Source organism: Pyrus communis, chromosome 2, assembly GCF_963583255.1.
Source record: "Pyrus communis chromosome 2, drPyrComm1.1, whole genome shotgun sequence".
In the NCBI taxonomy this organism is placed as follows: Eukaryota; Viridiplantae; Streptophyta; class Magnoliopsida; order Rosales; family Rosaceae; genus Pyrus; species Pyrus communis.
Genome location: NC_084804.1, coordinates 16,045,146 through 16,071,587, shown reverse-complemented (window position 1 = coordinate 16,071,587; position 26,442 = coordinate 16,045,146). Strand labels below are relative to the sequence as shown.

Sequence of the window (26,442 nt, the reverse complement as noted above, 5' to 3'; positions counted from 1 at the left end):
TTCGAGATTATAACAAAAACATTACTTTTGACCTCGAAAGGTCAACGAATTTTAAAGATTAATTATGAAGATTTCAAACCTGATAACTATTCAATTAAATTCCTAAAATTTACGGAATTAAAATGAACTAATAAAGATAACGTAAATATGAAATACAAATTTAAATAACGAGATACGTAATGAATAGTGAAATTTCGGGGATGGGATTTCACAATTACAATTAAGGCCATCATCCACAGACAGATGGATAGACAGAAGTGGTAAACAAATGTTTAGAGACTTATCTGAGGTTTTTTTTTTTTTTTTTTTTTGCAGTTTACAACCCAAGAAATGGACAAATTGGTTACCCTGAGCCGAGTAGAGTTATTGTCACATCCCGGGCTGGGGCGGATCACTTCCCGGGCCCGTTCCACCACCATAGCACGATATTGTCCGCTTTGGGCTTACCATTCCCTCACGGTTTTGTTTTTGGGAACTCACGAGCAACTTCCCAGTGGGTCACCCATCATGGGATTGCTCTAGCCCCCTTCTCGCTTAACTTCGGAGTTCCTACGGAACCCGAAGCCAGTGAGCTCCCAAAAGGCCTCGTGCTAGGTAGGGATGGGAATATACATTTAAGGATCACTCCCCTGGGCGATGTGGGATGTCACAGTTATAACACTGCTCACTATTTTACAACCAAACTATGTCCTTATGGTTAACCACCACCTGAAATATCTATCTATGAAGCATGTACTACTAAACTTGAAATGGTTGATAGAAGTTTATTGGAGAGAAACAGGATCCTATCCCTGTTAAAAGCAAATTTGGAAGCTGCTCAAAAGAGGATGATAGTACAAGCAAATAAACACAAGACTGAGAGGGTATTTCAAGTTGGTGATTTAGTGTATTTGAGATTAGTACCCTATCAGCAGATGTCATTGGCTTTTCACCCATTTCACAAGCTTCAGCCTCGATTTTTTGGTCCTTTTGAAGTTTTGGCAAAGATTGGCATAGTGGCATACAAGCTCAAACTCCCTGAGAATTCCAAATTACTAGTCTTTCATGTTTCATGCCTTAAGAAACATTTGGGACCTGTTATTCAACCTACTATTCAGTTACTAGTTCTTACTGATGATGGCATTCTTCAAGATGTTCCAGTGGCAAATTAGACAAGAAAATGGTGAAGAAGGGCGCTACAACAACTACTGAAGTCTTAGTGCAGTGGCAGAATCATGTTCAGCTGTGAGAGAATTATTCAAGACTAAGAGGCCAACTTCCAATAGTGGCTCAGCTGTGATGTGTTATTGACATTTTGGAATTCTGTTAATGTGTTGCTATTAGTTGTATTCATTTTGTTTAGACTGTTTTGTTTTGTATTAAGTCTTGTAATACAAGCCTTGTTTTGAGGAGGGTATTGATAGGATTTCCATGTAATTGCTGACTCAGCATGTTGAATCAGTGATGTGGATGGGCTGACTAGGATGAAATATAGTTATTAAGTGGATAAGTTTGTTAGAGAAGGTTGTTAGTAAGTAGCTTGCAAGATAGGCTATATAGTTAATATATAAGGATAAGCTGTAAAAGGAAAGATGTTGTATAAGTTGATATTGTAATGAAATACCCAGTTTACTATTAGATTGAGTAAGAGCATCTCCAATGAGAGTTCTTATTTAGGAACTCCCACCACCACTTTTGAGTACTCATTTAAGGACTTAAAGGGAATCTTTGTGTCCTTCAGGAAATATTGCCTCCAATGGTTGAGTCCTTATAGTAAAATCCATAAATTTGAAGTTTTTATGATTTTATGTGATAATTTGATTACGTGCACATTTTTTTTGTTTATGTTAATCTTTTTTAATTAATTAAAAGTATTAAAAGCTTAAAATCTTCAATCAAAATTGTGAGCCCTGTTTTCCACTGAAGGTGCACATATACATTATGTATCAGGTGAGTCCCTATATTTTAGGGACTCTATTTTCGATTCATTGGAGATTCATTTGTTCTTATATTTTTTTATACCCATTTATACGGTGATTGTCCCTATTTAGGGACTCCGCTGGAGATGCTCAAGAAGCAGAGTAAGGGTTGTATCACAAAGATCCACCTAGTATTTCATTAGTCCATTTGTCTCCACACTCCTAGGCCAAGGCCTGCTGAGCGAGCGGCAAAAGAAGAAAATTTTCATCACAATCGTGTAAATCTTGAAGCCTAGATTGTGGCTTATGGATGATGATGAAGAGGTCGTTTCTGAAGCCTTAATTTAATCTGCACAGTTGCTTCTCAAATTCTGTCACAAACTTGTGTGACATTGAAGGTAAGCTGTAAGCATGGATATGTGAGGCAGCCATTTTTTCTGTCGGAAGAGAGGAGACGATGTTCTTAGTTACAGTTGAATGTCCAACGTACTATAGGTGTTAGTGGCAACATGATTTTGATATGGATCCAAAAACTGTATCACCGATGTTTATGCAATGTTCCCACCGGCTGATCGCAAAAACCCATCGCCCATCTACATTATTAACTTCTGATTTGAAATGAATCGGGTAGCGTACGTGTATTTGATACTATAAAATCATAAAATATGTAGCTCACGAGTGGTATTATATCAATTCTATGTACATAAAAGTTAGACAATAAATCTTCTATCCAGCTTTCCAGCTCTACCTGCCTGCTCTATAGGGACGAATTCAACTCTGCACAGAAAATATATAATTCAACGGCGTAACGCCATATTTTTAATTAATTAATGAATTAAAATCATGGGGTCATATTATCTATTTCTGAATATCTCACATTTCAATTCCTACCAACTGGGCATTTATATCATATACATGCATGTTCATTTTTCTTTGTTTCCTTCATGCAATGCATTTTTATTTTCTATATTATATTGCTGCACTTCCATTTCATAATGATTTTATCCGATTAATAAATGATATTGTGATTGTTTTGAGGAGGCAAGATCTGCAAATGCCTTTTCTCTTGTCTTTGCAAGAAAATAATCCAAGCTAATAAGAAAATAGGCTCATTATAGACTGGTTCCCCACAAAGAATTTCAACCATGTGGAGATTCAAATCTGTACATGTTGAAATTTTATTCTTGCTATCGCTGGATCTACCATGTATATCTCGATTATCATTAATCATCCGTGTTTATCACCTTATAAATGTTCAGACAATTGGAATCTTGGCGACTACAATTTCAATTAAGTTGCACGAAATACCGAATCCATTATGAGTTTTTAAACCTGTTGAAAAGCTATCTTTGAGAAGAAAAACAAACGGTTCAGTTTATTCAACCTCAAGTTTTTTAACCTTCGAAAGGGATCATTCCATGAAGAAGTTACTGAAGTGGAGAAATAAACTGACGGACTAGGCAGTGATATGTTTGAGTCGAAGGAGTATATATTTTTAGGGTTTTTATCACAAATTGTCTCTGAAATTGACTCTCACCATCAAAATGATCCATGAAATTGAAAATCAATCAATTTAGTCCTTGAAAATAGGTGTCGCAGATCAATGTAGTCATTCCGTCATAATTCTGTTAAGAAATTTGTTAAGTGTTGCTGTGGCATATAAATAGGCCACATAAGTCCTTTTTCTCACAAATGGTCCTTGAAATTGACCCATGACATCAAAATGGTCTCTAAAATTGACCCACGACATCAAAATGGTCCTTGAAATCGAAATTTGATCAATTTAGTCCCTCAAGTAAGTGTCTCAAATCAAGAGTTTTTATCACAAATGGTCCCTGAGATTGACCAAACTCATCATTTTGGTCCCTCACTTTCAAAATCAATCAATGTCATCCCTAACATTCACTACCACACATCAATTTGGTCATTCCGTTTAGATTCCGTCAATTATTTTGTTAGTTTGTATGTGGGATCCACAAATCCAATAAAATGGTGACACGTGGATTATACAAAAGAAGGCTTTTTTTTTTTTTTATCACAAATGGTTCCTGACATTGATCAAACTCCTCATTCTGGTCCCCAAGTTTCAAAAATCGATAAATTTAGTCCTTGACTTTCACTATCGCACATCAATAAAGTCTTTCCATTAAAGTTTCGTCAATATTTTTTGTTAGTGTGCTGATGTGGTCCCACTAGTCCAATCATATGTTGCCAAGTGGATTAACTATAAGAAACTAATTTTTTTTTTTTAGAGTGAACCAACTGGCGAGTATTCCACGCTAACATTTCTCTCGCATCCCATAATCCCAATTGGAAAATAAGATTCAATCTAAATTTGATAAAATCGAATCAAAATTTGATAGGACTACAACCAACTAGAGAGAATGAGTAGTGAGTTCACGGAGGATAAGAGCTTTAGTGGTGTGTGCCTCCCTTTTCTTTTTTAGCATACCTAGATGAAGGCGCTGATGTATTTTTTTATTTTTTATTATTTTTTTAATTCTTTCTTTCTTTCTTTCTTTTAGTTTTTGTTTTCAATTTCTTATAGTACTTTTAGTTTTAAATCTTAAAAAAAATATTTTTTTATAGTTAATTCATGTGGCGTTATATGATTGGACAAGTGGGATCATATTATCACACTAACAAAAAATATTGACGAAATTTTAACGGAATGACTAAATTGATGTGTAGTGGTGAAAGTTAGGGACCAAATTTTTTGATTTTTGAAACTCAGGGACCAAAATGACGAGTTTGATCAATGTCAGGGACCATTGGTGATAAAAACTCTTCTTTTGTGTAATCCACGTGTCACCATTTTATTGGATTTGTGAGTCCCACATGCAAACTAAATGAATAGTTGACGGAATCTAAACGGAATAACCAAATTGATATGCGGTGGTGAATGTCAGGGACGACATTGATTGATTTTGAAAGTGAGGGACCAAAATGATTAGTTTGGTCAATCTCAGGGACCATTGGTGATAAAAACCTTCAAATCAATTTAGTAATTCCGTCACAATTATGTCAAAAATTCTATTACGTGTTGATGTGACACATAAATAGGTCACACAAGTCTAATTAAATTAAAAAAAATTACAAATAGGCTTAATAATTTAATAGTTAATGTAAAAATTGTCAACCCAAAAACCCAGTCCTGCAATCACCTCCGATCCTGGTTCACATTTCTATACCTCCTTCACTCTTTATTATCTAAAAAAAATCTCAATACACCCATCTTTACACACTTCGACACCCTTCACTGAATTGAACCTGGATTGAGATCACCTTTGGTGACGGCTTGTCCCATTGGCAACGACTTTTGGGACATCACCGTTAACATTTAGGCGATCAACATCCTCAATCTTGGAGAGCTTGTTCGACGCTTCCCTGGTGGTTTGGTGATGCAAAGAACAACGAGATCTGCCTTGAGATAATGAGGTTATAACTGAGGTGCGTCCATTGTTGGTTGAAAACTATTTTCACACCCCCTTTTAGGCTACCTTGTGCCTTTGAGAATTTATGGAAGGGAGCTCTCTTTGGAGTAGGCCCTATCATTGTGCAAAAAGTTATTCAGACAACTTTTTTAATTAATTATTAAACCCACATCAGCACATAACAAATTTTTTTTACAAAATTGTGGCGGAAGGATCATATTGATTTGCGACACTTATTTTCAAGGACTACATTGATTGATTTTCAATTTCAGGGACCATATTGATGGTGTGAGTCAATTTCAATGACCATTTGTGATAAAAACCCTTAAATCTTGTGGGGCCCATTAAAACACACTAGTTTACTAATCTAGATTAGCAGAATAGATCGACATCTTCTTGTATCTCTCTCCAAGCGCATACTAACTTTTCTAACTAAACAATATAATCACTCAATGTTTCAATATCTATCTACCGAGTTATATATATTCCCTTTGTTTTTCTTGAGGAAGTGCATTTCTCTTTCAATTATCATTGTTTTCATTGGTCCATTAAATTGTGAGTGTTCAGAGGAGGCAAGATCTGCATAATCCCTCACTGTATATATTTCTATTATGCAAGAAAATAGTCCAGTCTATAAGCAAATAGCTAGGTTTATTATGTGGGGCTATTCCTCGCATAGAAAAAGAACCATGTGAAGATTCAAATCTGTACGCGTGAAGCCTAAACCCTACTTCTGCTGGAATTACCATGTGAGTCTCGAACTCTCTATTATCTTTAAGTATTTGTGTTTAATCATCTTCTGAACATTGAGAAAATATTCGAATCTTGGAAACTAATGAGTTGTAGGACAGTTTTCTGGTCTGTCATCCAAACTTCATTTTTATACAAAGAAGGCAGAAGGTGAGAGACTATGGTGAAGGCCAATTCTTGTGTCGCACATAGTCAATAACACTCGTGCAGTGCCATTTCTTGTGGCAGAACAAATAAAAGGAAATGGGTAGTGAGTTGGAGAGTTGGTGGCAGGGAAACATGGCACGGATGGTGTTGAGTTGGCATGCAAATTGTAAGCAAGAGATTCTTCTTTTCTCCTACTATCCCCATGATATTCAAATAGTAAGTCATCATCATCTTGTATATATTAAGAAGATGCTGGGGAAGGATGGTAAATCCCTAGACTTGTACATTCAGCTGCAAAACTTCTCCCTTCTCCGATAGAAAAAAATGGCCGCGACAAAACCCAATTGCATGCCATGCGTGCTCCAAGAACTTTCCCTCATCAAAACACCCTCTTATCTCCAATTTGATGAGCAGCTGTGCAGATTGAGGTCTTCCGAACCCAGCTCTTCATCCTCAATTTTGACACAAAAATTTACTCGCGTTAATGGATTTGTATATATGATTGTGTAGATGAACTGCTTTTGTTTCCACTCACTCGATAAGCGCTAGCACATTGGCAAAATGAAGAGTATTGTATCAATGGGTGGATTCTTAGGTTTTTGGATAAATGTAGCATTGCCAAAAATGAGCTTGCAAGTGAGGTTAAGAAATTCTTGACAACGAGGAAGGTAATGAAAAAGGTCATTTGGAAAATCTTAGGATATTTGAAGGGTGTTTCTCCCTTGAATAAGCAGAATGAGGCTGAGGCTACGTACGGTTAGCATGTTGAAAGACACAGAAGCAGTTACTCAGACCATGTTTAAATCCATGTTCACTTATATCTCGGGTCCAAAGACACAATCAAAGCCAAGTGGATGGTCTCTTGTATGATTGTATCCAACTTGACGCACTATGAAAGGCGTAGCGGCATGCAAAGAAGAAGAAAAAGATGCAAATGAATTTGCAAAAGTGTATGCCATTGAACTCATTTGTTGGTCATAAGTCTGATGAAATTATTGAGAATGCGCAAGAGCATCTGCAAAATTTGGAGTCCTGCATATTGTTAGATTATAGGTTTTATGCTGTGATTCAATGGAGTTTGTGTGAATTTCTGGAAGAAAGGAAAATTGAAAGTAGCAGAGAGCATTCACAGTGATGAGTGTAAAACTGATTTCTTTCCCTTCCTTGATTCTCTCTACAAAGCAATCGGGATATGACAGTTCCTATCTGAAGGAATAATCTCACTCTCTCTCTCTTACAACAAAAAGAATGATCACAGCCATTCATTTCATCTATCGTGTGAGATAGTTACATGTGTCACTCAACATCACTTACTCTAACTTAATCTAGAGCATCCATTTGGAATGTAATCCAAGGGCTCTGATTAAAACAAGTAAAATGAATAAACTTATTTCAGCTAAAACACTTAAATACTAACACTCCCTTCTAAGTTTTTAGCTGAAATCACTCCCAAAGCTTTCCTTAAATACTCAAATCGATCCCTTGCCAAGGCTTTTTTAAATATGTCAGCAACTTGTTCCTCAGTTCTGCGATAGATCAGATCAACTTCACCATTCTACAGTGCATCTTTGATGAAATGAAACCTTCTGTTTATATGCTTTGTCTTGTAATGTGCCACTGGATTCTTTGAGATTGCAATGGTAGAGGTGTTGTCACATAGGATTTGAGTAGGCTCCACTTGTTCCTCTCCAAAATCTTAGAGAACAAACCTTAACCAGATGACTTAAGCAGTTGCTTTTGCAGCACTAACATACTCAGCCTCTGCAATTGACAGTGCTACATTGCTTTATTTGATTGAAGCCCAAGAAAATGCTCCAGAACCAAAACTAAAAGCATATCCAGAAGTGCTTTTCATGTCATCTTCACTCCCTGCCCAGTCACTATCACAATAGCCAATAAGCACAACATCTTTGCCTTTCTCATATGCAATTCCATAGTCCAGTGATCCTTGGATATATCTCAGCACCTTCTTTGTAGTTCCCATGTGTTTTCTAGTTAGATTGTGCATGAATCGAGCTAGCAAACTTGCAGCTAACATAATGTCAAGTCTTGTAGCTGTTAAGTACGGGAAGCTACCAACCATCTGTTTATAAAGACTTTCATCAGCCATTTCACTCCCATCAATCTTACTAAGTTTTTCATTTGCTGCAAGTGCAGTTGCAACAGGTTTGCAATCATTCAATCTTAACTTCTCCAATAAAGTCCTTGCATATTTCTTTTGATGCAAAAAGATACAGCCTTCCGTTTGAATGACTTCAAGCCCCAAGAAATGGTGCAATAGTCCCAAGTCTGACATTTCATACTTTCCCATCATTTTTGCCTTAAACTCATCCATTAATGCACTAGAACTCCCTGTGTATATAATGTCATCAATATACAAAGAAACAATGAGAATTCCTGCCTCAAATGCTTTGATGTAGAGGGTTGCCTCACTTGGACTTCTATGAAAACCAGAATAGAAAAAATAAGAGTCAATCTCTTTGTACCAGTCCCTTGGTGCCTGTTTCAACCTATACAAGGCCTTCTTCAGCTTTTAAACCCTATCCTCATTGCCTTCAATTACAAAACCAAGTGGCTGGTCTACATATACTTCTTCATTTAGAACCCTATTCAAGAATGCAGATTTCACATCAAGTTAGAACAACCTCCATCCTTTATGTGCAGCAAGCCCAATTAGAGTTCTAATAGTGTCAAGCCTTGCCACAGGAGCAAATGTCTCATTGAAATTGACTTTAGGCTTCTAAGAGTATCTCTTAGCAACCAACCTTGCCTTATTCTTCGGTATAGACCCATTTAGGTTTCATTTTGTCTTGTAGATCCACTTAACACCAACTACTGGTTTATCAAATGGTCTGTCCACAAGTTCCCAAGTGCAGTTCTTCTCTATCATAGCAATTTTTGCCTTCATTGCCTTCTTCCATGACTCATCTTTTGCTGCCTCCTCAAAGTTCTCAGGCTTAACTATGCACAAATTGCATTTGGCATACACTTTTGTCAAGCTTTTGAACTTCAATGGAGTGTGATCATAGTCTTGGGGACCTGTGTTATTCTGCATTGGAACCAACCTTGAGCCATTTTCAATTAACTCACAGGTTTCAGATGCTGGTATCAGAGATTCATCATTTACATTACATCTATCACTTGAACTTCCTTCTTCCCTTTGTTCACATATTTACATTTCAAGCATTGGTATATTGATGGTATTTTTAGATTGAGATTTCCAATTCCAGCTGGCATTTTCATCAACTATCACATCCCTTGACACAATTATCTTCTTTGAAACAAGGTCATAAAGTCTATAACCTTTCTCACATGTGCCATACCCCAAGAAAATGCATTTAGTACTGGTTTCATCTAGCTTCTGCCTAAGATGATTTGGAATATGTGCATAACATATAGAACCAAAGATCTTCAAGTGTTTGATTCTTGGCTTCCACCCACTATATGCCTTAAATGGGGTATTCTTATCAAGAGCCTTAGTGGGACATTTGTTCAATATGTACACGGCTGTGTTGACATCTTTTGCCCAAAAATCAAATTGAACACCCTTCTCAACCATCATACATTTTGCCATTTCCACTATGGTTATATTCTTCCTCTCAGCCACATCATTTTGTTGTGGTGTGTAGGCCACTGTTAACTGTCTTTGCATGCCTATTTCTTCACAAAACTCTCTGAATTCAGCAGATGTATACTCATCTCCTCTATCACTTCTCAACTTCTTCAACTAGTAACCACTTTGTAATTCAACTGTGGCCTTAAATTTCTTGAAAATACCAAACACCTCATACTTGTTTCTCAAGAAATAGATCTAACACATTCGAGTGTAGTCATCTATAAAGGTAAGGAAATACCTATTTCCAGCCTTAGTAGTAGTTTGCATAGGCCCACAGATATCTGAGTGAATGAGTTCTAGAGGGAGAGAAGCCATCCATGATGCTTCCTTTAGAAATGCATCTCTGCAATGCTTCCCAATATCACATCCTTCACATATCTCATCTGCCATTTTGAGTTCAAGCAATCCCAACACCATATCTTGTTTTTTGAGTTGCCTTAGACTGCTTATATTCAAATGTCCTAGCCTTCTATGCCAAATTGCAGAACACTGACACACTAGCTTTTAGAGTAATCTGCATCTCAAGTTAAAGTTTCAAGGGGAAACTCCTGTTTCCTTTGATTGGTATTTTGGCTACCAAATTAGACATAGAGCTAGCATCATATATTTCAGCAGTTGTTCCACCAAACACTAGAAAGTAACCATTTTCCATCATCTGTCCTACATTGAGTAAGTTTTCTTTTAAACTTGGAACTAACATCACTTCCTTAATATACCTTTTCCCCATTTTGGTTTCAACTACCAAATTTCCCTTGCCTATGACCTCAATAAGCTGGCCAGTGCCCATTTCAACCTTAGCAATCAATGTCAACCAACAGATCCTCCATTCCAATCATGTGGTTGCTACACCCACTGTCTACATACAATGTATCTTCACATTTCTTCACTTTGGCATTATTGCAAACATAAAACATTGTAGGTGTAACATTGACTTGATTAACAAAGTTTACATGTTGGTTAACCCTCTATTTTTTGCCACGACAATCCTTTGCCAGATGCCCCAACTTATTGCAATTGTGACACCTAGACTTATCTTTGAACCAACATTCACCAAAATGTAACTTATCACAGTGTATACAAGGATTCTTAGCTCCCTCAGAGGTACCTACAGCTTTTCTAGCTTGATTTGCAGGTCTATTATCCCTTTTCTTCCATTTTGACTTCCAATTCTTATGTGGCTTGAACCCTTGATTCCCATTATACTTATTTTGCTTTGGAGCAATACTAAAACTAGCAAATGTTTTTTCAGTTTGATTTTCAGCATGCCTATCAATCCTTTGTTCATACCCCTTTAGGATAACTACTACATCTTGAACATCAACAGTCGCTAGATCCTTAGTATTTTCAATCACAGAAGCAATACTATCATATGATCTAGGTAAGCTTATTAGCAACTTTTGGATAATTCTTTGATTACCAATATCCTTTCCATAACTTCTCATTTGACATTAAATAGCCTAACTAGATAGGTAGAGAAAGCTTTATTTTCACCCACTCTAGTATATTCCAAATCTCGGCGTAAGCCTTGGAGTTTCACAGCTCTTACCTGTCTATCTCCCACAAATTCTTGCTTCAAGACATTCCAAGCAGCATTAGCAGTTTCTTGGATGGCGATTCTTCGGAAGATCTAATCGGAAACCGCCCTTTGGATGATTCCGAGTGCCTTTGCATCTTTGACAATGCTTTCCCTCAACAGCTTGCTCTCATCTTCTGTGAGTTCTTCCTCCTTCTTCGCCGGAGTAACGAAGCCTTTCTTGACGATATCCCAGAGTTCGTGAGACCTGAATATGGTCTTCATCCGAATCTACCAGAAATCGAAGTTGTCTCCATTGAACACTGGTGCTCGAAGATCAGCACCACTTGATCCAACCATATGAGACTTAATCCAAGGTCACTGAGATTTCTTCTCTGGGTTTCCTTCAGCAACGAAGCTCGATGGTCAGTTTGAGTTCTTCATTGCAAGTTTCACAGATTCACGCCCAGTTGCAGATGATGAAACCTGGCTCCGAGGCCATGTTAGATTATAGGTTTTATGTTGTGATTCAATGGAGTTTGTGTGAATTTCTAGAAGAAAGGAAAATTGAAAGGTGCAGAGAGCATTCATAGTGATGAGTGTAAAGCTGATTTCATTCCCTTCCTTGATTCTCTCTACAAAGCAATCAGGATATGACCATTCCTATCTGAAGGAATAATCTCACTCTCTCTTACAACAGAAAGAATGATCACAACCATTCATTTCATCTATCATGTGAGATAGTTACATGTGGCACTCAACATCACTTACTCTAACTTAATCTAGAGCATCCATTTGGAATGTAATCCAAGGGCTTTGATTAAAACAAGTAAAATGAATAAATTTATTTCAGCTAAAACACTTAATACTAACACATACAAGATCTAGAAGAGTTACTAGAACACATTTCAATGCGTTTGATCAAAATTAGAGTTTCCGTTCTCAACATCCTCAACCACAAGATTAGAAAATTTGATTAGTACGGGATGATTCATCCAAATTTCTATTGGTTCATACTTGTATATTAATGAGATATACATGTATAATATACTTTCTCAGATACTCAATTGAAACTTCTTTTTCCACGATTTACTTGAAATGAAGTAATTTTCACAAATCAATTTAATCTTGAACTGCTTTTGTAATCTCGTAAAATTTACTGAAGCCTTGCATTTTATTTCACTGACTCAAAGAGTTGTAAGAAAACTCTAACCACTAGACAAGTTTTCAGAACCAAAACGAATTAAAATTAACAAATCCGTGGGCGTAATTGATTAATGGCACACACATGGAAGACTCGGATAACTGTGCTGGTAATTCGTTCTGTTTAGGGAACAGTCCAATTCATCAAGTCTGCTACATGCCATTTCTCTACAGTGTGCAAAACAATGCATGGTCATAAATTAATGGATATTGCAGATCTTGCCTGCTCCTTCTGCAACAACCATGAAAATAAAACGAATAAACTAATTAATCACATACATCGATCAGAAAAATAGAGTTTGTTGCGACTAGACAGATGGCTACGATGCATGGTTTTTGCCTCTCCACGTATCTGTAGACACCATTACGAAGCTAATCGTGCAATGGCACATATTTAATTTATAGTTTTCTGTTCAATAAATGATTTGATATGAAAAATGAATCAGTGATCGTGAGTTGGTATGCTAGTCCGGGAAGAGACATTTCTTAGACATTGCCTAGGGAACATACAGATCCAAATCGAAATTATGTTACGACTCACTGCTGATTGAAGTTAATGAGCTTTCATGTCCCCTTCCCTTAACGAACACTATATATTAAGCAGATGCAGACAGAAAGGAACTCATCAATCTCAATTGTACATTAACCAAAACTTTCAAGGTCTTCTGTTCTATCTCCTCTCAAATCATAAAGAAGAAATGGCTTTCCACACTCGCTCTAACAGCTTCCCCTCAAGGCCACACCCGATCGTTCAAGAAGTCGATCAACACTTGTGCAGATTGAGGTCTTCTGAGGCCACCTCCACTTTATCATCATCTATCAGCGACAAGCTAAGTGGCCTCCAAGACTTGCATTATTGTGTAGAGAATTTGCTTCAGTTGCCCCTCTCTCAACAGGCCTTGTCCCAAGAGCAGAATGACAAATATGCTAATGAGCTATTAGATGGCTCTATCAGACTCTTGGAGGTTTGTGGCACTGCCAAGTATTCCCTGTCGCAAACCAAGGAATGCATACAGGATCTTCAGTCGATCATAAGAAGGCGGGGAGGTGAATCTGCACTCACAAGTGAGGTCAGGAAATACATGGCCTCTAGGAAGATGGTGAAGAAGGCAATCCAAAAGGCTATGGTAAATCTGAAGGGAATGAAAAATAGATCAGCTTTCTCTTCCCTCAACAACGACAATAAAACAGTTGCCATGATTAGCAAGTTGAGAGACGTTGAAGCAGTCACTGTCGCAGTCTTTGAATCACTTTTATCCTTCATTTCTGGGCCAAAGTTACAGCCAAGTAGCTGGTCATTGGTCTCAAAGATGATGCAGCCGAAAAGAGTGGCTTGTAACGTAGAAACAGAAGCCAATGAATTTTCACTAGTTGATGCTGCACTGCACAAAAGTGCCGATAAAGCGCAGAATCAACTTGAGAAGCTAGAGTCGTGTATTCAAGGGCAGGAAGAAGGACTAGAGTGCCTATTTAGGCAACTCATCAAAACAAAAGTCTCCCTCCTCAACATCCTAAATCACTAGATGTTTAGTTCTTTCGATTTTGTACATGAAAAACATACTTGTATACAACTTCTCTCAGAATATACACAATGATATACTTTCGTGTAAATTTCTACTGCTCTTTATTTTATACTTCAATAGTATTTTTTTCCAAAGCTCACAAAGTTCTACCATTAATCTTATAAATGTTCCAATATCATCATATCAAGAGGCCAAATCGAAATCAATCCAGAAAATAACTTTACTATTGCACAATGACAAGATGAAAAAATGAATTAACTATTGGATATATGTCAACAATCTGTGATAAAAAATTATATATGCTAATAAATAATAAATGCGAATAGAAAAATTAACAGAGTATGAAAAAAACAAAAATATAAAACAGACAACTTGAAGATCGAGGCTTGCGTACCGCAATGTCCTTGAAACAGAAATTTCATCCCTACTCAGTGCTTGTAGTTATATGGACGTCTTCTTAACCAGGATTCAACGATCAAGTTAGAATTCCAGCACTAGAAAACTTAACTTCTGGCGAATTTCTATGTGGTTCTCTCAGTAAGAAGGTTTAGGAATGTAGAAGAAGAATTTGATATTTTCTGTGTTCTAAATGCCATGCAGATGAATGTATTGGAAGTCATCTTTCACAGAGTGGTGCTTTGCTCTGCGTTCTTTCATCTCAACAGACTTCATTTGAAAAGATAAGTTTGTTGATAAAAAAATTAATTAATTAATTAAAGAATTTAATTTTCAACACCCAAGAACCTCTCTTATGATAATTAATTATATATATTAAATTAATATATATATATATATATATATTAATTATTAATTTAATTATCAATTAATTAGTACACTCTAAAGCCCAACCTCAAGGATGAGCCCAATTTTATTCTCCGAGGCATATCACTCAAATTACTTTCTATAAGGGACAAGGCCTTATAAAATGAGGAAACCTTTTGGGAATGTCCAATGTGAGACAATGAAATTTCTACTCAAAATTTTCAACATTAACTGACTTTTCCAAAGGCTTATAGGAAATTTGACAAGAATTATAAAATTTTTATGAATGCAGTCACATGGGATTTGTGAAAAATTGAAAATCATATAACTTCAAGGCTGTCAAAATTCCAATTGTCTCAAGGAAGATGATCAGTAGTAAAAAAGTTAATCATATCAAACATACGTACGCTGATCCTGTTAGAGGAAAAAACGAAGACTATAAAAAGTGCAAAGCATGCATCATCATTAGGTCAGAACCCTTTTTGTATATAAAATGATGATAAGTTCATATTTCTTTAGACAGACAAATGTATAAAACTTATGTACAACATATGGCTGACTGTATCGGAGAACAATTAGATAAGCATAAAACGGCAGCAAGGCTCAAGTTGTATTGGAAATTCGGATGTCCAATGCAGTGGAAATTTCAATGTTGAAGCGAAAAATTATGTTCCAAATCTGAAATTTCCAAAAATGTTTATGGAAATTAGAATGTATAGATATATCTATGGATTCAAAAAGTTTTGAACTTCCAATCCGGTTTTATCTAAAATTTGCGTAGCTTGAAAAACTTGGTCTTAGAGGGGAAAAATATTGGATCGGTTTATTCATCCCGAAGTCTTTTAACGTTTGAAAGATCATTCCATTAAGTTACTTCATCCACACTGTTTATCATCCGTCTTGCCCAATTAAGAAAGATGGACAGAATTTAACATAAGAAAAAGCATGGACAAATCAACGGAGTAGAACAGATATATTTTGTGCCAAAGGAATATAGTACTTTTGGATTTGATGGGAAATTATATACACAATTATCTCTTTCATATACAAGTATGATTAATCTCTACAAAATTGGATTTCTATCATACTGCATGATGATTTTCATGCCTAATTGTTGAATATGTTCAGAAGAGAGACTCAGGCTTTGATTAAGCGCCTAAATAGTCCCTCAATTCCTTTTTCAGTATCGAATATTTGCCTCCAGTTCTTGGAGCAAATTTTGAAACTTGTCGACTTGCACGGTGTAACCAGATTTGCTTGACTTCGAACTATTAAGGGATTGCAAAGCAGCATCCACCTTCTCAAGATCATTCGTATCCCACCTCATCCTCACAAGCTACTCTTTTTAGGCTACACCAGCTTGGAAACTAATGGCCAAGGGGTTGGATTTGATTTTGAACCAGCTACAAAGGACAAGAAGGATTCAAACATGGTGAAGGTGACTGCGTCTAGCCCTTTCAACAAGCTGACAGCAGCTGGAGTCTCATGGTTCTTGTCTTGACTTTCCTTGACCCTTAAGGCCCTGCTAATTGCCTTCTTGACATCCTTCCTAGAGCTAAGGTATTTTCTAACCTCACTCATGAAGCTCCTGCCATCTTCCCATCTTCTGCGCATAAATGACTGAAGTTTCTGCGGCATCCTTGATGATTCCACACACATCCAGGAGCCTCAAGAATCCATCTAGTAATTCATTGATCCATTTGTCTCCGCACTTTTCGGCCAAGGCTTGTTGAGTTAGTGGCAAAAGAAGAAAACTTTCAACACAATCGTATAAATCTTGAAGTCAACTGAGTTTGTGGTATATGGACGATGGTGCTGAAGCTTTTAATCTGCATGCATATCTGCTTATCAAATTCTGTAACAAAAGGTTATGATGTTGAAGGCAATCTGTTGAGCAAGCATGGAAGACTGCCATTTTCTTTTAATGAAAAAGAGGAATTTTACTTTGAAGTTTTATGCTTAACTGGTGCTTTCAGTTTGTACTTTCCTTCCCCTTGGCATCTGTTTATATATTTACATGGTTAGGGTGACAAGAACAACTCATCCTCTCACAGCTGAATGAGCAGAAACATGATTCGATCGGGATCCATAAACTATATATTTTACTTGTAATACCAGATTAGTATCTTCAGTTTGGCAGCAAACCATGTGATGCGTCGCACAACTATCCCTAAAATATGTAGCTCAGGAGTGGTGCTGTATCATCATCTATGTATAAAATGAAGTCAATAGTTCTATCCAGCATTGCAGCTCTGCCTGCCTGCCTCCCTGACTACGAGTTCTGTGTATCACTCTTCGCAGAAACTATTCTGCATTAATTAATTATGTGAGTTATCTCCTTCAAAATCAATCACCACCTTCCGTTTCCTACCAACAGGGATTTTATGTCGTTTTATACGTATTTTCATGGTTTTTTGTTTCTTTTTACTCTTAATGAAATGATTTTCATTTTCTACATATCTTACAACGCATTCCAGAGAACAAGCTTGCATAAATTAAGATCTGTCATCCATACAACTTGATTTGAGGTCTGGTAGGTGCTTTGTCATCCATTTTAACGACAATGAGGAAGAAGATATGGAAGATAAGGTTGGCATTCAGATCCATCATCCAAATTTCATTATACAAAGAAAACAGTAGGTGAGAAACTATGATGACTGCAATTTGTTGTATCACACACAAAGTCAATGCAACTCGTGCACTGTGTATTTTATGGATCTTTTTACAATACAAAAATTGGGTGGTGAGTAGGAGAGTTGGGAGGTAGGGGGAACACGGCATGGACATTATTGAGGTAGCATGCATGTTCCAGTCCTCTTGATCAAATACCTTTCATTTGATAAATAATGAGGAAGAGATACTTCTTGTCTCCTACTATCCACATGATATTTGAATAGTCAGTCATCATCCTCTTATATATATTAAGCAGGTGTCGCGTAGGAAGGTCAATCACTGGACTAGTACATTCAACGGCAAAACCTTTTTTTCTTTTGATAAAAATATGGTTGCGAAAAAATCCAATTGCCATGCTCGCTCTAACATCTTTCGCTCAACAAAACATCTTCTCGTCTCTTAATATATTTTGTGAGCAGTTGTGCAGATTGAGGTCTTCCGAAGGCTGCCTTCAATATCAACATCGATCAGCCTAAAACTAAATGGATTTAAGGATTTGTATGAATGTGTAGATGAGCTGCTTCTTTTCCCACTCACTCAACAAGCCTTAGACTGTGGATAGAACGAGAAATATTGTATCAATCATGTTAGATCCCACATCGCCCAGGGGAGAGGATACCCACCTCCATATAGCACGAGGCATTTTGGAAGCCTCACTGGCTTCGGATTTCATCGAAACTCCGAAGTTAAGCGAGTTCAAGCGAGAGCATTCTCAGGATGGGTGATCCATGAAGTTAAGCGAGTTCAAGCGAGAGCATTCTCAGGATGGGTGATCCATTGGGAAGTTCTCGTGTGAGTTCCTAGAAACAAAACCGTGAGGGCGTGGTCGAGGCTAAGGCGGAGTCGAGACCCGGTCGGGATTTGACAAATGAGCTACCGAATGGATCTCTTAGGCTTTGGATGTAAGTAGCATAGCTAAGGCCCGGGATGTGACAAATGAGCTACCGAATGGATCTCTTAGGCTTTGGATGTAAGTAGCATAGCTAAGGATACCTTGCTCGAAATCAAATAATGCACAATAGAAACTGTATCGATCATCCAAAGAAGACGGGGAGGCAAAACTGAGCTTGCAAGTGAGGTTAAGAAATCTTTGAGCAGCAGGATGTTGATGAAAAAGGTGCTTCGCCAGGGCCTAGAAAATCTGAATGGTTAGTATGTTGAAAGAAGCGGAAGCAGTTACTCGGGCTGTGCTCAAACCCATGTTCTCTTTTATCTTTGGTCCGAAGACGCAATCTAAGCCGAGTGGACGGTCTCTAGTCTCCAGCTTGATGCACATTGCACTATACAAGGGTAGTAGCATGCAAAAGAAGAAGAGACAGATGCATATGAATTTGCAAGTGTGGATGCAGCATTGCACTCGTTGGCCACAAGACCAAAGAATCTGATGACATTATCCAGAATGTATAAAACCCACTACAAAATTTGGAGTCCTGCATACAAGATCTCGAAGATTTACTTGAATACGTATGAAGCTTGTGATCAATCCAGGGTTTTTCTTCTTGCATCCTCTAACACTAGATGAGAAAATTCAATTAGTACTGAATGATTACTCCAAAACTCTTGTGCAGGAATGAGACATACAAGAACTATATATACTTTCACAATACTCAATTAATACTTGAATTACTTGAATTACTATCAATTGAAGTATTCTCTGGTAAAACACTTTGAGGACTGCAAAAAAAAATCAAAACAACTTAGTTGGATTCAAATCTAGTCCATCTCTAAATCAACAAGGGAAATTATAAATAATAGATTAAAATTAACAAATTATCAGTAAAATTAATTAATAAATGGCACTCACATGGAAGACTCAGATAATTGTGCTGGTTTTCGTCCGGTTTAGAGAGCAGTCCAATATATCAAGTCTCCCACATACAATTTTTCTACAATATGTAAAAGAAATGTATGGTCATAAATTAATGGATATTGCAGATCTTGCCTGCTTCTTTGGCAACAACTATGGAAATAAGATGAATAAACTAATCACCATTGATCAGCATAACATAATTTGTAGCAGATGAGAAGGATGTGTCAATGCTAATCGTGCAATGTCAAACATTTTATTTGTACATTGTTGTCCAATTTGTTGATAGGAATTGAATGATTGTTCAATTATAAAAGCTTGCTCTAAGATATAATTCACAAAATAAATCGGCTCATGAGTTGGTATGCTGGTGTCGAAGAGACATAGTTTAGACATTTCCTAGGGAAAATATAGATCCAAATCGAAATTATGTTACATCTCAATGGTGATTGAAGAAGGACCTGCAAAATAAGATGAATAATTAAGTAATCACACATGTTGATCAGCATCTTTGAGATGATTTGTGTTTGCCTCTCAATGCCACTCGTTCTATCACTCGCTTAATTTATGATCAATGTCTAACATGTTAATTATGATTGAATGATTGTTATTATAATAGAGTCCTTTGAGATTTTATATGCAAAATAAATTAGCTCATGAAGTGGTATGTTGGTGTAGGAAGAGACATAGCATAAACATTGCCTAGGGAACACATAGATCAAAATCGAAATCATGTTACCTTTGGCTGGTGTTGAAGTGGATGAGATCCCATGTCTCCTCCCTCAACCAACACTATATTAAGCATATGCATACGGAAAGAAACTCATCAATCTCAATCATACATTAACTACAAAGTCTTCTCTTCTATTTTCTCTCAAATCACAAAGAAGCAATGGCTTTCCACACTCGCTCTAACAGCTTCCCCTCAAGGCCACACCCGATCGTTCAAGAAGTTGACGAACACTTGTCTAGATTGAGGTCTTCCAAGGCCACCTCAACATCTTCCTTATCGATCAACCATAACCTAAGTAGCCTTGGAGACTTGTATGGTTGTGTTGATAGGTTGCTTAAGTTTCCCCTCACACAACAATCCTTGGCCCAGGAGCAGAATGAGAAATGGACTAATGAGCTATTAGATGGCTCTCTCAGACTCTTGGACGTTTGCAGCACTGCTAAGGATGCCGTCTTGCAAACAAAGGCATACATACAGGATCTTCAATCGATCATAAGACGAACTCGAGGAGGTGAATCTGGAGCTCTCACAAGAGAGGTTAACAAATACTTGAGCTCAAGAAAGATGGTTAAAAAGGCAATCCAAAAGGCCATGAAGAATTTCAAGGGAATCGAAAGCAAATCCACATTCTTTTCTCTTAGCAACAATGCCGAGACTGCCGCCATTATTAGCAGGTTGAGAGAGGTTGAAGCAATCACTCTCGCAGTGTTTGAATCACTTCTGTCCTTCATCTCTGGGCCAAAGTCAAAGCCAGGCAGCTGGTCATTGGTATCCAAGATGGTTTCCACCAAAAAGGTCATATGTGAGGAAGAAACCGAGGCAAATGAATTTGCACAAGTCGATGCTGCACTACATAAGACAAGCAAATCCGAGAACGCGCAGAACCAGCTTGAGAAGTTGGAGTTATGCATTCAAGATCAGGAAGAAGGACTTGAGAGCCTATTTAGGCAATTGATCAAAACAAGAGTCTCCCTCCTCAACGTCCTAAATCACTAGATGTTTATGTTTTTAGGTTTTGTACATCAAAAACATATACTTGTATAAATCTTAAGGCCTCAAATCAATTACGCAAAATTAATGATATACTCAATTTCAACAACTCTTGTTCTTTGATTTAAAGATTTCATTTTTAGAACGATCATAAACTCTTGCTAGTACTTAAACACTAAAATATATTCAACAATTTTTCTTCTCTATATATATGCCTATTATCATCATGTTCGTGGGCTCCAATCTAAAATTCAAAAGAACAGCAACGTATCCTTCTTCCGTAATTACAAGGTGAAATTGAATGAACTGTAATTTTCCAAGGTCAAACCTACGAGGTAAATTTCACAACAGCGGAGAAAAATTGAATTAACTGTTATTTTCCAAAGTCAAACCTACGAGGTAAATTTCACAGCAGCATTTGAAATTATAATTGTGGTCAGTGGATCACATGGGATTGGTTTAAACAGATCAATTGTATGAATTTCAAGGCTGTCAAGATTCCAGTTGTCTTCACGACAGGGAATGATTAATCAACAAATCAATGCCATTCAAGGAGGATTCAATTCTCACACGGTTTAGGCAGTAAAATATGCTGACCGTCTTGCTGTTAGAGGGACAAATAAAGACTAAAAAAAGGTATTCAAGTCTATGATATGGCGTTCCTAGCTTCTTGCAATAAGATCATTCAGGAACCCAGAAAATTCATTAATGCACATGGGATGGACACAAGTTAAAGAATATGAACCTTCTTTCCTTGTAGCTGATCGGGGAAAGATGTAGCAGCATGTAAAGATCTACTGCATGCCCTTAATGATGCATATACCCAAATATTAAAGGTGAAAAACACATGAATAAACCGGGTCCTTCACAAGCACAACCTGCTTCTACCTCATCCCATGTGATGTCGGCAGAAGATGATCTTGTTGATGAATGGATTCATTTTGTTAAAGATAGTGATGAGAAAGTGATCAACAATATTCATTTTGTTGAAGATAGCGACAAGAAAGTGATGGAAGATGGTTAACCAAAAAAAAAAAGTGATGGAAGATGAGGTGGACTCTTATATGTTGGATCATTTGGTACAAAATACAAAATAGGAGTGGACAAAGTATTTTAACATTCTCTTATGGTGGAAGATGAATGATACCCAATATCCTATCTTGGACACCATTGCAAAAGACATTCTTGCAATTCAAGTCTCGATCGGCATCGAAGAGTGCTTTTAGTACTGCGGGTCGAGTGACTTCGGATTTTAGGAGCTCTTTAACTCTTAAATTAGTGGAGGCCTTTATATGCATGCAAAATTGGTTGAAGGACGACATCATTATTACTTTGGAGGATGATGCACCGTGACCATATTGAGTTCTACGAAAGTATTGAATCGGGCAAATAAATCATTTCAATTTTCAAGGAAAATAACTGTCTTAATTCTTTGTTTTCTTTCTTCAATCTGTTTGTTACCTTTGTAGGTTTTTTTTTTAAATTTATAAATACTTATGTAATTCATATTGTTTATGTTTTTGTATTGTGTAGAGTTGACCAATTCGAATTCAAGTATCGGTTCTCTTAATCTTAATCCACAACCACAACAACAAGCTCCAAAGTAATCTCAAGCTTCTAGTTCACAAGGACTGAGGCTTCTCATCCATCAATTTCACTTCACAAGGTCCAAGATGTTCCCAAGTATCACCTTCTCGAGCCTGTTCATAAGCTTAAAAGCCTCCTAAACCTTTGAAGATTAAGTGTCCCTAAGAAAAGGGAACAAGTTGAACGATGCAAAGAAGTGACTTGAAAGTTGGAACACCAAATTTTTTTTGTTGAATTGCATGAACAATTTATTTTTTCGGGTTGTACTAATGTCATAAGGCATTTTTACGTTGAACTTTATTTCAATTTTAGTTTTAGTATGGTGAACTTAACTTTTTCAATTGGGTTGTAATAAGGTAATATGCTATAAGGCATTTTGATGTTGAACTGTTACAACCCGTACATTAACCGTCGAACTGTCTCCTTGCACTCTCTTCCCTTCACCGAGAAACCTCACCACCTTCATCAGGGACAGACCAACTTAAGGGCGTGGGGGATTAGCTGACGTTTCGAACTCTGGTGAATTTTCATGGATGACTTGAGGGCTGCCCCTTTGAAGGTTGAAGTTGCCCTTCATATATGCCCTCCAACTGCTTGACAAAATGCATTAGAGAGGTGCTGCCCATTTACAGTCTAATCCTAATATTATTTACCTCTATCTTGTTTGTTGGTTGTGATTACAATTGTAGGAAGAAAAAAAAAACGAAGTACAAGACTATCCAAAGTTGCAAAGTAAATGAAATGGTAATCTTAAAGAATGAACAAAGCATCATCATTTTTGGATAAACAAATTAATGGGATGCAATGTTATCAATCAATTTGTTAGTGTGTTCAAAATAAGTGTGTTCCTTTATTAAGCATCCATATGAGAGCAGCTGTGGAACATGTTAGTTACTCATGCAAATGAGGCCTTAACAGGTATGCAATATGCTTTTGCAAATGACTTTATGACTACAAAGACTCGTTAAAATGACGATTTGTATGCTATTTCTATTATAAAAAAAATAAAAATTCCGCGCACGCATTACCCCCTAATGATATTTCCTGGATCTGCCATGACTTTCATTCTCGAACCCAACCAAATTTGAGCCTTAAAACCACAAACAACATCACCGTGACTTCGGGATCATGATGATACATCTGCATGCGTGAATTGCGGTCTAGAAATGACGCACCTGAGTTTCTGTGCGCAGTGAGTTCGTCGACGAAAATCAGGGCAAAATTCGGCAGGATTTCTTTTAATCGAGCTTGGGTTCGACTTCTCCTAATCTCAAGTATAATTTCCATGCTCTGCATGTTGGAATTTGGTGAGAATTCGAAAGTCTAACCTATATTGCTAGGCGTCAAGAAACCGAAGACGAATTCCGGCTTAACATCGCTGAGTTTGAATCGAAACTTATCTCAAACTGTGTTGTTTTTTAGTTCAGGTAACCTTCTGAGCTTAATAATGTTGATTTCAAAGGAAATTTGAGGGAAGTGACCCATGTCCCTACTCTGTGTTTATGCCCAGAAAATCCGATGACCTTTCTCAGTCATTTCTCCGCGGGTCTGAGAAATGATTCGAGTTTTTGGCTTTCAAATTTATGTCTGGGTAAAATTCTTAGACTTTTTTATGTGAATTTGGTTTAGATAAGAATCGAACTGATTCAAGCCCGGGACAAATTCTAAAAAATCTGCAGAAAATGATGGAACTCGGCGTATGTCAACAGCATCGTCGTTAACAGCGACAACGGCGGCATTCGTCAAACTTGATGGAATCTCCGATAACATCAGGTATATTTCGTTAACCTTTAATTGGAATCTGACGACCAGCGCGTGGCCAATGGCGACTGCAGCTACACTCGCCAGCGACGGTGGCAATGATATCATCGTGTCCCCAGGCGCATGACACCTTCACGGCAACGCATGCGGCGGCTCTTGCGGCCGCTCATTGGGATCCGAGACCTACTTTAGGGTTTTTTTTTCGACATCACGAATCGCATGGCATTTCCGTTTAGGACAATTCAAAGCCGTTATTACGTTTAGGTGTTAGATTTTGTGAGACTTTGATTAGTAAAGTTAATTGATATTTTATAGGTGCAATTATAAAATATACAAACGAGGACAAGACACCTGTTAAGGATTACACTCGCAATACCGGTGAGTGGATCCCTTCCAAAACAATATTTTTGATTAAATGTTTTTTTGATAAATGACAGGTCGAGCTAGTCTTTGATGAGACTTTAATAGAAATGTTTAGATTTGATATTAGTGATACCTATGACTATGGTGACTTATTTTCACCACATGGTCATCATGTTAGATCTTGTATGTAGGCAATTATAAGGCTATTAATCTAACTAACTAAAGCTCTAAGAGTCACAATAATAAACCTAGAACATATACTCTAACATCTCACCTCAAGTTCATGCTTTGAGCAACCAAGCATCATGTTGATACAATGTGTTCGAAATAGAGGACCACTTAAGCTTTTGGTCAATATTTCAGCAAATTGTTCTTTTGAGGAGCCACACTACATTGATAACTATTTCTTGGCTACCTTTTCTCGAACAAAATGCACATATATTCTCTGTCCGAGCTCAGACTTCATACAAACACTTCATGTGCAAGAATCACACATAGTTGAAGAAGAATCGATCGTGATAAAAGATTGACTAACAAATCCTAGAAAAACTTATAGAGGTAAAAGTCTAAGCTCGAACAAAGAATCTGAAGACGAAGAAGTCGAATTTGACATATTTGGAAGCAAGAAGGATCGAAGATCACGCGTCAACAAGAAAGGTGAGTGATACCATGTTAATCTTCATGAATCGAAGGAGATATATTATGTAATCTTTGTATTGAAAGCAAGAACTAGAGAGAGAAAGTAGAGAGATGACACACCCAAACCCTGATATCCCCAAATACCAGGATTGGGCACGTGCTAGCCGACGCCCAAGGGTGATGAAGCCATTTTAACATGCATGCAAGTGATAATGGTATACAAAAAATAATAAAATATGTAAATATAAAGAAATACGCAAGTGAGGAAACGTGTTCAGATCATACAACTAATCAAGAATACTGTGAACGAATTATTATAAAAAGGTGCAAACAAAGGAATGGGTCCTACACTGAGAAGACTTGAAGATACCTATGCAAGAGTATCCTGACGTTGGGATCGTACGCCTCAATTCTAAGTCCTGAAGGAGGTGCAAAACAAAATGTGAGTGGACCAAAGTTTATAAAAATAATAATAAGTAAAATCATTTTTCTTTTTGAACATACTAACCCCCTGTTTTGAAAACACCATATATCATAATATGTAATAGGTCTTCCAAAAACCCTAGCATGCCATGAAATCATTCGTAAATCAAATCATAAAATAGTGTACTTAACTAGGGATATCATAGTCGCCCAAAGGCATAACCATCACTAGAGGGTGAAGCTATACAACACTGTGTTACGCCAGTGAAGAAACATGGTAGGTCCCATCATTGGAAGGTGAAGCTGTACGACTCTGGGTTACGCCAAAGAAGAAAAAGGTACATCACACACCGACACTAGCAGTGGCTAGTGAAGCTATCCAACACTGGTTTTGCCAGTGAAGCTGGGAGTATGTCATCAATATCTCACTGCTTTTTATTTGTGTCTTATGGGCATAGACATATACATACTCAGGTTGTGTGTATGTGTTGTATGATTACCCACTAGATAAGCATTAAAAAACGTAGCCAAAATCTCTTACCAAGTGTAGAATACCAAAACCTCATCATCTAAAACCATAATAAATCCATAAACGTGATTTCTATAAACATGCCATTTTA

General features: G+C 37.2%; 3 protein-coding genes across 3 annotated transcripts; 2 read left to right on the top strand and 1 right to left on the bottom strand.

Moving 5' to 3' along the window:
* Window positions 1-8,015: 8,015 nt before the first annotated feature.
* On the bottom strand, window positions 8,016-10,632 carry LOC137724859 (uncharacterized mitochondrial protein AtMg00810-like). Its single transcript, XM_068463522.1, has 3 exons — window positions 10,562-10,632; window positions 9,052-9,387; window positions 8,016-8,670 (listed from the first exon to the last, which is right to left on the bottom strand). Exons 1-3 carry the CDS (start codon window positions 10,630-10,632, stop codon window positions 8,016-8,018), a joined length of 1,062 nt encoding a protein of 353 aa, XP_068319623.1.
* A 2,627-nt stretch (window positions 10,633-13,259) lies between these two features.
* LOC137724858 (uncharacterized) lies at window positions 13,260-14,084 on the top strand. Its single transcript, XM_068463521.1, has one exon. The coding sequence runs from the start codon at window positions 13,260-13,262 to the stop codon at window positions 14,082-14,084; it is 825 nt and encodes a 274-aa protein (XP_068319622.1).
* A 6,134-nt stretch (window positions 14,085-20,218) lies between these two features.
* LOC137724857 (uncharacterized) lies at window positions 20,219-21,055 on the top strand. The gene has a single exon (XM_068463520.1). It carries the CDS (start codon window positions 20,219-20,221, stop codon window positions 21,053-21,055), a length of 837 nt encoding a protein of 278 aa, XP_068319621.1.
* The last annotated feature ends 5,387 nt before the right edge of the window (window positions 21,056-26,442 follow it).